At 33.3% G+C, this 14,357-nt stretch overlaps 1 protein-coding gene across 1 annotated transcript in view; it reads left to right on the top strand.

The window, feature by feature from the left end:
* The window catches only part of LOC148941308 (protein scabrous-like), a 32,495-nt gene extending 25,340 nt beyond the window's left edge, over positions 1-7,155 (top strand). The window contains exon 5 of the mRNA XM_089104364.1: positions 6,501-7,155. Coding sequence (XP_088960490.1) covers positions 6,501-6,913 — 413 coding nt within the window. The 3' untranslated portion in view covers positions 6,914-7,155. The remainder of the gene's footprint in view (positions 1-6,500) is intronic.
* Positions 7,156-14,357: the final 7,202 nt, after the last annotated feature.

The following is a 14,357-nucleotide window of genomic DNA, read 5'->3' on the forward strand; positions in this document are numbered from 1 at the left end:
GTGCAAACCGGTAATCCTGGATATGTTGGCCTTCGTGGCACTAGAAACCAAAGAATTATCTTCTTTATCACAGGATCATGCAGTTTGCGGGAACGAACTGTGATTAAAGAGCAACCTGTGCCAATAGTAACTGTCTGTAAAAAAAAGGTATTTTGATAACGATACACACTTTGAAAAATCCACTTCTCGTGCTGATTCCAACTATATAAAGTTCATTAATGTTAAATTTAATTATAAGAAGTTATTAGCATACACAATTTTGTACAGTTTAAAAAAATAGGGAGGGAAAAGACCCATGGAAAGTATACGATTTTGATATAAACTAAACTATAGAATTCTGAATGTTTCAGAACTCTGAAAGGGAGGTTTCAATTCGGCGAAGAGTGGTCATTGATGAGTGTTCATTATATTAATAATAAATTTTTTATCAATAATAAAATTAATCAATTGTATCGAATCAATAATCTCAGAATATCGGAAAAGGACTCGTTCAAACGGAAATATTGGGTTATAATAGCCTTTTTCAGTAATAAAAGAAATTGCACCACAGCTAAGTATTGACTTCTGCGTTTTTCTCCACAAGACGTCAATTATGGCCTGAATAGTCTCGAAATAATATTGAAAGTCATATTTTGAGACCTTGCTTCTTCATGGTGGTACATAATTCTAAACGGTTATTGCATTTAGCACGGTTATTGCACATAAATAGTTTCCAACTTCAATTACCTGATTCGATTTATTTATAATTTCTTTAATTAATTTATTTATAATTTCATTAATTATATAATTTCATTAGCGTATTGATACGCACCAACCACTACGTTGGAGGTCGAAAAAGAATAAAAAGAATATATACCTCCGAAAAAGAATATTATATGAAGAATACAAAATATTATATAATATTATGTAAAGAATATTATATAAAGAATGCAAAATATTACATAATATCATATAATGAATATTATATAAAGAACACAAAATACAGAAATACTTCGAAATAACGAATAGAATATTTTGAAATAAAGAAATAAAGAATACAAAATACAGAAACACAGAATACAGAAATATTATATAAAGAATACAAAAAGAATATTAGGGGTATTTTTAAGTTTTACTTGGCCTCTTTTCCTCCCGAACCTTTCTTTTAATACATCGAAAATGATTATATTATGCTTGATAGCATTATCGTCACATTGACACCAATTGTTTACCTCCGAGGAGGGGTAGGAACGATGCATTTTCTCCGTTGGGACTGGGAACTTTCCTATTAGGCTCCCTGATTTTTCTTTGAACCGTGGAATTTCCAATGGGAACAGCCTTATCTTCTTTCTTGAAAAAGTTTTGCGTTGATGTTCCGGAAAATTTTGTTTTAAATTGGTTTTCACTTTATGGGACCGTTATTTCTAGAATCCGTTTTACTATGGTTTATCAGTTGGGAACCACAGTAAGACCCTCTTGAAGAAATTCTTGGTAGATTTGAGTACATTTGATAAAGATAAAAAAAAGATAAAAAAAAGATAAAAAAAGATAAAAATAAAGCTCCTTTTCTTGATATTCATGCTCTCAAAGACGTTTTTAGTTTTTAATTTACAGTCTAAAAGAGCCCAATACGAAATGCCAACAGAGCAAAATCAGTCTGTTCCAAACTATCAAGACAATTTTTATGGCGGGTGGACCCATACGCTCCAGGTCAAGGCTCAGGCCTCAAAAACCCATTGTCTCCGTTATAACAAAGGCTCGTTAAGACGAAGATTCAGGATTTTTCTACGTAACGTCAACGGAAAAAGATATTCAGCCAGTTGCTAGCAGAAAAAAATATAAAAAATAATATTTACTCAAATAACCACCGAAAATTTAATTGTTCCCTAAAGTACAAGAATTTTATGTCTGCCCCTTCAGTAATAGGGGCGTATGGTGTAGGGGCAACGTTTATTGTTAAAGTGGAGGACATTGAGCATGGCGTTGAGGTTGAGAATGGCATTGAGGTTGAGATTGAGGATTGAGATTGAACATTTATTTTAAAGCGGATGAGATTGAGGATGGCGATGAGGTTGAGATTGAGGATTGAGATTGAACGTTTATTTTTAAAGCGGATGAGATTGAGGGTGGCTTATATTTATTTTCAAGATTCTCATTTGCGAATAATTCATTGCACGACAAACGTGCTTGTTCCCTTATAATGATATTACAAATTGAGTTTATTGTAAAATTAACTTTGTCTCGGTTTATGCTTAGAGATTTGTTTATAGTTTTAATAAATTACTATAATTTTCGCTTTTGGTTAAGCATGCGCTTCATCAAGTATTGATGTTTAGCCGAATGGTGCTTTTTGGTAGTTTTGTCTATAGAGCACCATACCCTTGTAAAAAATTTTGTATAAGTAGGACACACCAACAACTTTAGGGAAAGTTACACGAACACAGCGTGCGATAGTAAAACTTTTACAATTCCAAAATAAACGCATGCAATAATAATACCGTAGCCCGAATTATTAACAAAACGCAGGCAAAAAAATAGAATATCGTTAAATTGCTAAAATTGATCGGAGCAAAGTTACTGTATACAAACTCAACCGTAAAAGTAAACTTTCAGAATTATCTGAATTTATCCCACATACGAAAGTTGTAGTTTTATTTATTCATCAATAAACATTTCAGCCCCCCCCCCCATAAATCTCCCCCCCCCCCAAGGCTTTATGGCCAGGAAAAAAACAGGGGAGAAACAAAAATGAAATAAATATATCCAATAAAATTTTTTAGCATAATGCATTCACGTCACCTCCCAAAAATTATATGGTAGGTAGGGGAGTAGTAGCCTTCATGATTGCACCAACTCAAATAAAAATAATACAAGACCTCGGTCATTTTTTTTCTAGAATGTTTCTTACGCTGTTTTGTTTCAATTTTTTATACTTTAATATTTATTTATTGTCTGTGTAATTTCCTGTTTCTAGGTGATTTTTGTTTTGTTTTTATTCGCTTGACTGCAACCATGCTGCAGTTCTTTTCTTTATTTTTGTCTATCTTTCTTATGTTGGTTTTAGACATCACATCTTAATTTACTGCTCCTTTTGCTAGCTATATTTTACAGACGGGTGGTTACTAGACTTCTTTTCCACAATTTGGATATTTGTAAGGCCATTTGATTCTACATTTCCATGATTATTGTCGATCTTGTGTTTTTCTGCTAGAGAACTTTTCCTGGAAGTAATCCAAATAAATAGCCAGTAATGAATAATACGGTGGGTGATCCAAATAGGGAAAGGAATGATTTTCTGGTGGCATATTGTGGCCTTGTGGGCCACTTTATGGAGAATCTTCCAAATTTTAGTTAAATTGACTTATCTAAGTTTCCTTTTGTTTCTTGAAAATCAAAGTTAGGTGTCTGTCATAAACTTGTGAATTCAATCAAACGATCTAAAAAACTACTTCGTTCAAGAAAGGTGTCTTTATTTTGTTACTCGATTTGAATTGTTAAAGTATAAAAGTTCATATTTTTCAATGTCATTACTTTTACTCCATGCTTGGAGATGTGGAAGAGACGGTGCGTCATCTGATGAGTGAGTGTGAAGCATTGAGTGAGTTGTCAAAGGAAGTGTACGGAGATTGTATGTTTGATGAAAGATGGCAGGCGAGTATAGTCAGGAATCAGTGTTTTGTAAGTGTGGAAAGATTAGGACGATTTCTCAGGCTAGCATTGGAGTATAGAAATACTTTTATGTAATTGGTGTAATTTGTTTTGATTATGTAGTGTTTGTATTGATTATAACTGAATTTTTCATTTGTTATTGCCATGGCCGGTAGGGCTTTTAGAGCAATACAATTATTACTATTATTGCTATTATAATTATCATCATTATTATTATTACTGTTATTATTATTATTGTTAAATATACCCAGAGAAACGCTTAGTGATCCCCCATTTCTAAATTTGTGGATTTATACCTATTGAAATTCAAATTTAAAGCTCCACAAATAACTATTTTATCCTTCATCCTTATGAGTTTTGCGCCAATTTAAATGGAATCGTCAAATATTGCAAGGTACCGACATGTTTCGGAAATAGAGGGCAAATATGTCTTTACTAATGTAGTTTGAGTAAAAGACTTCAACCGGAAGAAACAATTTTGGGGATTTTAAATTTTGTAGTTTTTATGACAGTTTCTTATTTCAAATGTGTTTCTCGGATCTTTGATTATGTTGAGTTTTATTATTTATTTATTTTAGATTTAAGTGCCAAAGTTCTAACAATAAATAGAGACAGCTTAGGGATTTTAAGTGACAAATTAGGGATTTTAGAACATAAAAGCTTTTTGAAATATTCAAGTTTGGCCACGAATCAGATTATCACTTTTCTTTCACAAATTATCAAAGAAATAAAAAAAAGATACAGCAAATATTACCTTTTGCAATTCTAGCTTCTTGAAGTTGCACATCCAGCATCATTATTGTCACACCAAAAGATCTTATTTGATATTTCCCCACTTCTGAAATAATTGCCAAAACGTTTACTATGAGGATCTTAAAAGGAAGATCGCAATGTAGTGTTGAATTGCACTTTAATCAGCCTGACCTATATTTAATTGCTGATTTATACTATCCTGCTGAGTCTCGCGTTGAGAACAACTTAACAAACAATTCTTGAAAATTATTTCAAAAGTGTGAAAATATCGGACACGGCTTTTAGGCCTGTATGACTTTCCTGATTATTAAACTCCGCTTTTGGAATAATGCCGTAGTTTTTTACGATAATTGTTTTGTTGCATGATTGTTTAATTTTAAAGACCAAATTTTGGCCGATTTTTGAAAAGTTTCTTTTCAAAGGTAATGTAACTTTCAGAAGTGGCACTATGGAAAATATTCAGAAGAAATTTTTTTTTATGATTGTATTTATCTGGAAAAGAAGCTGTATTACCTTTTTGAACGCTTTATTAAGGGAAAAGCTGTCTCGCTTGGAATATGTCTTGAGCTATATAAATGATGGAAGATTGGTGGAATAACACTAGGGGTTCCGTACAAGCAAAAAGAAAACTGATTCTGTCTGGCTGTAATCTCCTTCTGTTGTTTCCGGAAATCTTTCGTATTAAGTGCTAAATTCTTACCAATTTAAGAAGTTGACTAGGAATGTCCTATTTTTACATGTTATGCTCCCGAAATCTGATCTGTTAGGACGGGGATAAATACCAAAATGTCTGTTTCGAAGGGGTATATCACTAAATTCATTTTTGTGTTCTCTTAATCGTCTAAAGATTTTCTGGGAAAATGAAGCCATATAAGTCCCTGCAATTACATGCATAGACATCTAAAGAAGCTTATTTGTAATTTTGACCGTTTCTGTAAAATACAGTACCATATTGGATACTATTACGTAATTGAAAAGTTTTATATGGAAGGGGCTTAAGCCCTTTCATCCACCTGTGGATACGCCCTTAGTTGTACCATGTTAGAAGAAAAATATATGGCTTGGGGCGTGCTTAAATTCTAACGAAGGTAGTGAGCAAACATGCACGAGGTTCTGTTAGAAACGTTGATAAATATTTTGCTACTAAAGGTTCATAACTGCCAGTTGCGCAGTTTTCATAATCCTTATCTAGCTTAAGATCCTCTTAGCAAACGATTTTGGTTATTTCAAAAGTGAGGAAATATCAAATACGATCTTTAGGTGTGACAATAATGAGGCTCGAGGTGCAACTTCAAGAAACGAAAATAATCCTAATCCTAATCTTATTCATAATCCTTATCTAGCCATAAGCAAACCACCGCTGAAATGAAACGTTTCACACCCCTATAAATCGAAAATAAGCTCCTCCCCCTTATGAAGTAAACTTTGTGCCAATAAAAATAACCCTCAAACTCGAATCATTTCACTTTGCTGAGGTCAGTGATGTTACACTGATTGCTCAACCAAGAAAAAAAAAATTGATGAAGATTCTGCATTAATAAATGCAGCACTCAGAGTGAAGTCTAGAAATGAAGGTGACTTATTTTAGAGAGAATCTCTCGCCAATAAAAATTGACTTTAAAGCCCCTCATTATTAATGCTGCTATCAATAATTTCTTTTGCTAATTGTATCAGAATTTTTTTTTTGTTACATTTGTTACATTACATTGAAAGATAGAATTTTATGGTAGAGAAGTTGTTTTGTTACAAAACACATTTTCATCAAGTTCTACGAAGTTCATTCACCTAATAATCGTGATATATTGAACGTCACCCTTTCCCCAAGAATTTTATCAGCAGCTTTCTTTACTTCTCCTTCATAGACTGTTGAATCCTGATAGAATTTTCATTTTTCATTTAGTTTGATAGTTCCACAGAGATATAATAAATAGTTCACTTGATGATTCAGCTTATTTTCCCCATGAAAGGCTAAGTATTTCCAATTTCTAAATCCATCAAAAGGAACTCCTCATGAGACTTAACTTTTCAAAGCAGATGTTACACTATTTCAAATTGACGTAGTTATATCTCCCTCTACTAAATTCATTTTTTTTTTGCAGGTGAATATTGGCTAGGAAACGATAAAATTCATGAGCTTACAAAGATGAACAACACCGAGCTGCGTATCGACTTGTGGGACATATACGGCCGCTATTGGTGGGCGCAATTCGATACGTTCCACATCAGTGACGCTGAAAGTGGCTACGTTCTGCACAGTCAAGGCTTCCGTGGCAATGCTAGTGACGCTATGTCTTATCATGAAGGGATGAAATTTAGTACACTGGATAAAGATCATGACATTAGTAATACAAACTGTGCTCAAAGCTATCAAGGTGGTTGGTGGTACTCTCACTGCCAGCATGTTAATATTAATGGTAAATATGCCCTGGGGCTGACGTGGTATAACTCTAGTGAAAATGAGTGGATAGCTGTTTCACGCGTTGAGATGAAGATTAGGGAAAGATTAAGGTGAATTTATTCAAGCTCCACAAGCCCGAGCCTTTGAGTTCAGAAATTTGGTTTTAAAAAACTATGAAAGCCGGTTTAATTATTATTCGAAACTGTTTTGAACAGGGATGCTAGTTTTTCAGATTCAGCATTATACGTTTGACTAAACTCAAAATTTTGTAAGGGGGGGCTGACTTTAATCTAAGGAGTAAAATTGCAATCTTTTATATAGGAGAAATCTGTACATGGAACCAAGGCTGTGCCCAGGATTTTGTTTTTCGGGGAGAGAGAGGAGGGGGGGGGGGTATTCAAAGATTTTTTCAGGGAGGGGGTACACAAAAAAACCCTAAAAAAACATATAAAAAATTTGTTTATATCCAATTTTGTTACGTTTTTACGAGACAGACAAACATTTCGGGGGAGGGGGATAAAACCCCCCTAACTCCCCCTCTACCTGGGTACGGCCATGCATGGAACATTTATAAATTTCCTAAAGCTTTTGTCTGCTTTAAAATTGCACCAGGAGTAGCTTGCTCCTCTTTAACTATATATATTTTTTTTATCAATTCCTACTCCACAGGTTTTTTTTTTTTAAGAAAGCAGACAATAAGTCTAGATCCAAAATCAAGTATTTTTGGAAAACTACGGATTTTCTTTTCTTTGGTAACATTAATCTTTCTATAGGAACTTTGTTGATTGTCATTGTTGGGTTTAACACGGTAATTCTTCCCTTATAATGACATTTAAAGAATTTTCTAAAATCATGTTTAGTCTGTTCTTTATGGTCATAAAAATACAAATTTTCGGAAAGAGCTATAAAACAAACTACTATATCTATTATGTGAAGTTAAATTAAATGACGTGATGTATACTTTTTACGTGACCTACATACAGTATAATTAAATGATGTGTAATTTTCATATCTAAAAAATACAGTTTTTTATATGCATTCTAGATAACACGTGAAAACGAAAAATTGCAAAAGTTTCTAACATAATTTCTTTGATTTTGTAAGATAAAAATCAAGATTGACCCTGAACTGTAGAAGTAACAACGATTTTCTCGAAACTGAAAGCTTGGGCTTTGTTTTGATATTTTAGTTGTTGTTCTACCTATTTTGCCATTTTCTGGTGTAGTTTCTGCTTTTTTTTTCTATGACATTTTGCGTATGTTTTGATACTAACCACATAATTTGTATTTTTGAGGTATCTGCCCATTGTTGTAAATTTAAATTTGCAAAACTTAGAGTATTCATTTATATTAAAAACATCCGAACAAAGACGAAAAATTGCAATGTCTTTAATTTACTTACACTTCTGTTTTTTAAAGAATGAAAAAACGCTTTATTAAAATTTATACATTTTTCAATAATTGTTTATAATTATAATTTATAACTAAATAATTTTGAACTAAATTAAAAAAAACTATTTTTTTTGTAATTTGTAAATTATATTGAAATTTACCCCAACATGAGTTACATTATTGACATATCTGTCAATCTTCTTTATAATCTAAATTTATATTTGCTGACTTGCTATATTCATTTATATAAAAAAAAAATACAAACAATAAACTAAACTAAAACAACTTTAAAGCAACGGTACAAAAAAACTTTAAATACCGCGTCGAAAATTCGTTAATATGCGTCTGTGTTACGTTTTTACAAGTCGTACATAAATTTTTTTCAAATCCCCTACCCCCCCCCCCCCTGGTACTGCCTTGCCTGTCCATCTCTTGCTTTGACTCAAAATCAAATATGTTTTCTCTTCTTTGTTATCCTTTGTTCTCAAACTAATGGTTTCACTAGCGGAAACCTAACTACTGCATTAGTACTACTTTTTCATGTCGGAAACAAATAATATATTAATTGAGGATGATAAAATACTTAGTTTCAGTTTATTTTCGTACTAGCATGTGAGGTCGAAAAATGCGGTGGAATTTTTTCCTGGCATTTTTTAGTAATAAACTTTGTTTTCCTGTACTTTTACTGAATCGTTCCTCAACGGGACAAAAGATAGGGATTTGAAGTTAAAAGTCAATATGATTTTCGAATGCTCACTTTTTTGTTTGTGGGAATTATGTATTTTTTATAAATAAATTTTTAACTGTGATTGCACTAGCCAAATTAAAAAAAACTACTGAAACTACTTAAAAAACTAATGAAAACAATAAATAGGAGCGGCTTGGTCCTGAAAAAAAAAATTGAGTCTGGGAGTTGACAACCCTGTTTAATATTGCATTGTATTTATTTTTAGGCTTAAATTTGTTAAACGGTCGCGGGTACAATTTTTTTATTTCTCTAAACAAAAATTCTGGTGTAGATCTCGCCCAAAAGTACCGACTAATTTAGTTTGATGAGAAGTATCGCATTACAATCAGGCTAATTAAATATAATATTAATTATAAGGCTAATTATTAATGTTTATATTATACAATTGTAAAACTAATAAGCTAATTAAAATATGTGGCAAAAGTTTCCATTTCCAGTCTTTTTGCTGCTGATGGTTTCAAGCGCTCTCAAAATCTAATTCCAACTATTTAAAAACACTTTAGGCATTAAAAGATGGCAGATACTCAAATTCCGGTGGTCCTACTAATTTCTGCTCGAATGTGTTACGTGAATGTGCACTTTGCCAATATGCTTATTCTTAAAATTTGTTTTCGGAAAAATAATGTATTTAAATTTTCTTTATAATAGCTTTGATCTAAAAAGATTTAAAATTTGTTTCATTGTGGAGGAGTTCTAAACATTGACATTGTATGTGTCATAATTTCAAAATCCATTTTATTCCACTCTTAGCCATGAATTATGCTTCATCATTATCATCTCAGCAACCTATTGCCTGTGCGTCAGTTTTGAAAACTTTTTCTTCGGATTTAATAGAAACGAACGAATTGACTCATACATTTTCAATAGTGAACGGTCATAGTAATCAATTCTATAAGAAATAGTTGCGAATTTAAGTGTTAGCCCATTAATACTGAAAAAAGGGAATTGACTTGAGAAAAATATTGTTACTCAAAAATTTACGCTTGTTTTATTGGCTTAATATTTCTTTTAAAAGAACCAATCAAGTTTTTAAAAGACAGAGTTATTTTTTCTCCAAAGATAAGGAAATGATTTGATTGGCTTTTGAAAATACGTCACAAAAACTATAGCCAATAGAATTAAAGCACGGAGAGTTATCTCTCTTTTTTTCTTGGGTATTCCCGGATTATATTCTAGTCTTGTATGTAGAAGTGCCTGTTTCTTGTTAATCTCTTACTATATTCGTATAATTGTAAGGGTTTCTTAATTCATTTTGTAATATTCAAACCTTGTATCTGACTTTTTCAAAAATGGGAATATTTGAACGGGGGCTGCTTTAATACCCCCAGATATATGAAATTCTAGGCAAAAGTCGCCCGGATGTTTGTTATAAATCTGTATTTCTGATGTAGACTATGCTAATAACCCTGGTCTAAAAACTGAAAAGAATAATGTTTCCAAGGTGTAGTTCTTGATTCTTAAGTATTTTCGTAAATTAAATTCCGATTTGAATAATTGAAATTAAAAAAGGTCATTCTTAAAGTTTGTTTTAACATCATCTGTGGTAATTTTTCAAAGCAAAATATATTAGTACTTTCACAAAATAGCTTTTGTTAGTAAACATGTTAAAGTATACATGTTAATCATACAAATTAAAGTATTTTACAATGGTATTTTTAACCTTGAAGCTATTTACCGCCTAAAAACAGCTGATCCTTTGTTAGTGCCACGAAGTTTAAATTCAAAATTTTCACCAAATTTGAATGTTAAATTCATAACCATGATTGTATGTACTGTCCGTAGTTGCGTTGAATAAGGCTCTAGTTTTTGTTCAAAATATTACCTAGTCTTGGAAATTTCTAGTACATGTTTTTAGTGTATGTTTTTGTAACTAATTGTGTACAGGTGTGAATTAGTATACCAAGTGATATTACCCGGCTTACCCAATATTTTGTATATTTGATATTATCCGCCAGGAGTGTTCGAAAATTATAGAAATCTTAGAAAATATTCTCGGAAATATTTTTAAGTATAAAGGGTACTAAGTCATTTTTTTTATAAGAGTATCAAATTGTTGCCAGTGATTTATCTTTATTAATGCATTGTACATTTTGTAAATTTCAAAGTTTTATTAAAGTTCAGTACCTGCTTAAAATTTTGTTTCAAATTTTCTCTAGTAAAGTTGTTTTAACTTTTCCACGCAACAAGAAGAAAAACACACATTTATTGGAACAATTTGGTAAACATTGTTATTGCAAAGTTGCTATTACAATAAATTATTAGAATAGAAGCCATGGCCACTCGTTACCAACTCGTCGTCTGGAACTTCTAGTCCTGACATAATTCCTAAAGACTTCGTAAGTTTTGCAAATCAGCCGCTCAGAAACTAAATACATTCCCGGTAAAACAGGAATTGAGGTACCCTGTCTTGTAAGTAGAAATTCCTTTTCATTCAAAAAACAACAATATAAACACGTAAGATGAATAAGTGCAAGGCTGTACCCAGTATTTTTTTTCGGAGGGGGTTTTACTGATTTTTTTTTTGGGGGGGGGGGGTTATAAAAAAACTCAACAAACGCATACAAAATGTGGTTATATCCATTTTTGTTACGTTTTTATGAGTCGGACAAACATTTCGGAAGGGGGGGGGGGGTCACACACCCCTAACCTCCCCTCAGGGTACGGCCTTGTAAGTGCATACGCCAGAAAGGTATAACCAAGGCCGTATCAAGGATTTTTTTTTTCGGGGGTTACAAAAGAAACTTTAAAACACATGAAAAATTTATTTATATTCATTTTTGTTACGTTTTTACAAATTGGAATTTTTTTTTGGGGGGGGGGGGGTCAAACCCCCTCCTCTCCCCACTGGCTATGGCCTTGGGTATAATCTTCACTGAGACTTTACATGGATTGGGATGAAGGAGGAGCATGCGTAGCTGTGTTGCCCTCAGGCTGTTTTGTGCTACAGTGAGTTGTTAATAGTTAGTTGTAGCATTAGTATCGAATATGATTTTAAATATAAACAAAAATATAAACATAAAAAGTAAAAGAGAAAAAAGTAAAGGAAAAATGACATACAACACCAAACATTAGCACCCCCACACCCCAAAAAAAGAGAGAAATATTAATTATAAAGCTAACCCTTAGTTACAATCTTTTCAAGTTGCCAATGCTACCACTGCCAAGAAGCCACTGCAGCAAGGCCCTAACAGCTACGCACACTCCTCATCTATTCAAAGCTTCCATGAATTCCCTTTATATCTTTTCTTTTGGTCTCTTCTCACCCCATTTAGGGGTAACCTATTTTTCGTTCGGCCACAGATGAATGGCCAAAAAGGCCAATTTTTGACAGTCTGTCATCCTTGAATTTAAAAAAAAATCGAATCACAACGTTCCTAGGAATCATTGGCGAAGTATTTCATACCCACTCACTTATTATGCATGTAACTAAATCCAGCTCTTACTGTATTAAAAAAGACAAAAACAATGAAGTTAGACCGTTTTTGGGAATAGTGTCATCGGTGGTGTCAATTAGCGAAAATTTATGGGGGGGGGGCAAGGTGTATTTTATAGGAGAGACTTTTTTTTATCAGTGTACTATAAAAAAGGCATTTTCAATGAAAATACCCACGAAAAGGTGTTTTTCAAATCTAGGGAAGGGAGGGGGGGGGTGAGGAATCTTGGATGGGACATGTGTCTCCATGCACCTCTCTAATTGAAGTCGCTGCGTATCATTATTGTGAAATTGAGAAAAATCGATAAACAGATTAGAGAAACCACTTATTAAAAACCCATTCAAATAGCGAAAGCAAAATTTAGCAATTACGAAATCTCTAAGTTGCATTATATTTAAAATTCGACTTTTGGTGCCTTTTTTCGTCCAAAGCTATTGGAGTATACTTTCATAAGTCGCTAAGGGAATAGTGGATCGTCACTAGCAGTCAATAAATCTAGAAGGGATTTTAAAGGAAAATAAAGTTAATTCATTTATTCATTTATTTTCTGTCTTTTCGCTTTCTAGCAAAATTTACGAGGTGTAACATACCACCTTTTGAGTTAGCTACAAATTGGCCACAGTAAAATGTTAGCTGTCGGTCTCTGCTATATATTGAAAAACTTCTTTCATAAAAGACTTGAAAAAGCATACTTATAAAGGAAAACAATGGTTCATATTATGCTTAGTTCAAGAACAGTAAAAATGTACTCATTTAACTACATACTTAAGCAAAGAATAATTAAAAAATATCTAAAAAAATGACGTTATTATGATAGGAACATAATTGGAAATATAAACGTTCAATCAAGCGGCATGTATTTTAATTTGAGGGAATTGAATTAAGTTGAATGTATTACGCAATTTTTGTTACAGTTTAAAAAAAATCATATAACTTAAAAGAAAATTTTACCTATGATAGAATCCATATATCTAATCTCAGTCGTCCTATTTGTACAAGCCCCAGTTAAAACAGTCTCTTCAGCAAAAGAATAGTGCTTTATGAGGTTTTGTCGCATCCATCCGCTCTCTAAAGCTAGAATCCCTTAGCTTTAATCCTCGAAATGGCCCTCACATCGCCCTGGTTGGTACAAAAGTAAGCCAAGTACTTCTACAAGGCGAAACGAGCAAGTCCAAAAGCGATGTAAAGACTAAGTAAGTCCCGCAACAGTGTAAAAATGCGCTAAGTTCTGACTCAATACAAAAATGAGCGTGTACAGAAAAGAGCTAAGTGGTGATCCAGCGCAAACAGAGCCAAGTCCGCACTCGCTGTGAAAACGAACTAAGTCCTTACTTGGTTTAGAAATGGTCTCAATCCAAGCTAGAGAATTTGGGTGACGCAGTATTCCGCAGCTTCCTTCCGCTCACTTCCTTCATTATGTTCAACAGCTTGGGCGTTCGACCCTCAGAAGAGCCCTCACTTCACACTGATATTAGGTTTGTACGAAAACGAGTTAAGTGCTGACTTGGGGTAAGAACAAGCTAAGTCCTAAAATAATTAAAAAAAGAGCTGAGTGCTAACCCAAAAGAAAGACAGGCTAAGTCCCGACTCAGTGCAAAACGAGCTGGGCCCTGACTCGGTGCAAATATGAGCTAAATGGCAATTCGTTGCTAAAACGAGCTTCAAGTCCTGCTAATTGTAAAAACGAGCCAAGTCCAAGCTGCTCCCACTTCCGAAGCTTTTACAGAAAGGTAAACAGTAGCACCTTGTTTAAATCAGAAGCATGCAAAGATATTCAATCCGTTTAATTAGTGAGACAAACTTGTCTAGCAGCCCCTCAAACACTCCCTTCCCCTTGTTACTGCCAATCTATTTGCAGAAATATCTGCATATGGCACCTTGTTTGAGCTGTAATCATACAAGGCTTTCTAATATATATGCTAGGAAGATCAAAGTAGGACCGTGACCCTATCAACACTACCCCTTCCTCCCCCCCCCCCACCAGC

The sequence above is a fragment of the Artemia sp. Qi Xiang Cuo genome, chromosome 18 (assembly GCF_049724085.1).
Source record: "Artemia sp. Qi Xiang Cuo chromosome 18, ASM4972408v1, whole genome shotgun sequence".
Classification (NCBI taxonomy): Eukaryota; Metazoa; Arthropoda; class Branchiopoda; order Anostraca; family Artemiidae; genus Artemia; species Artemia sp. Qi Xiang Cuo.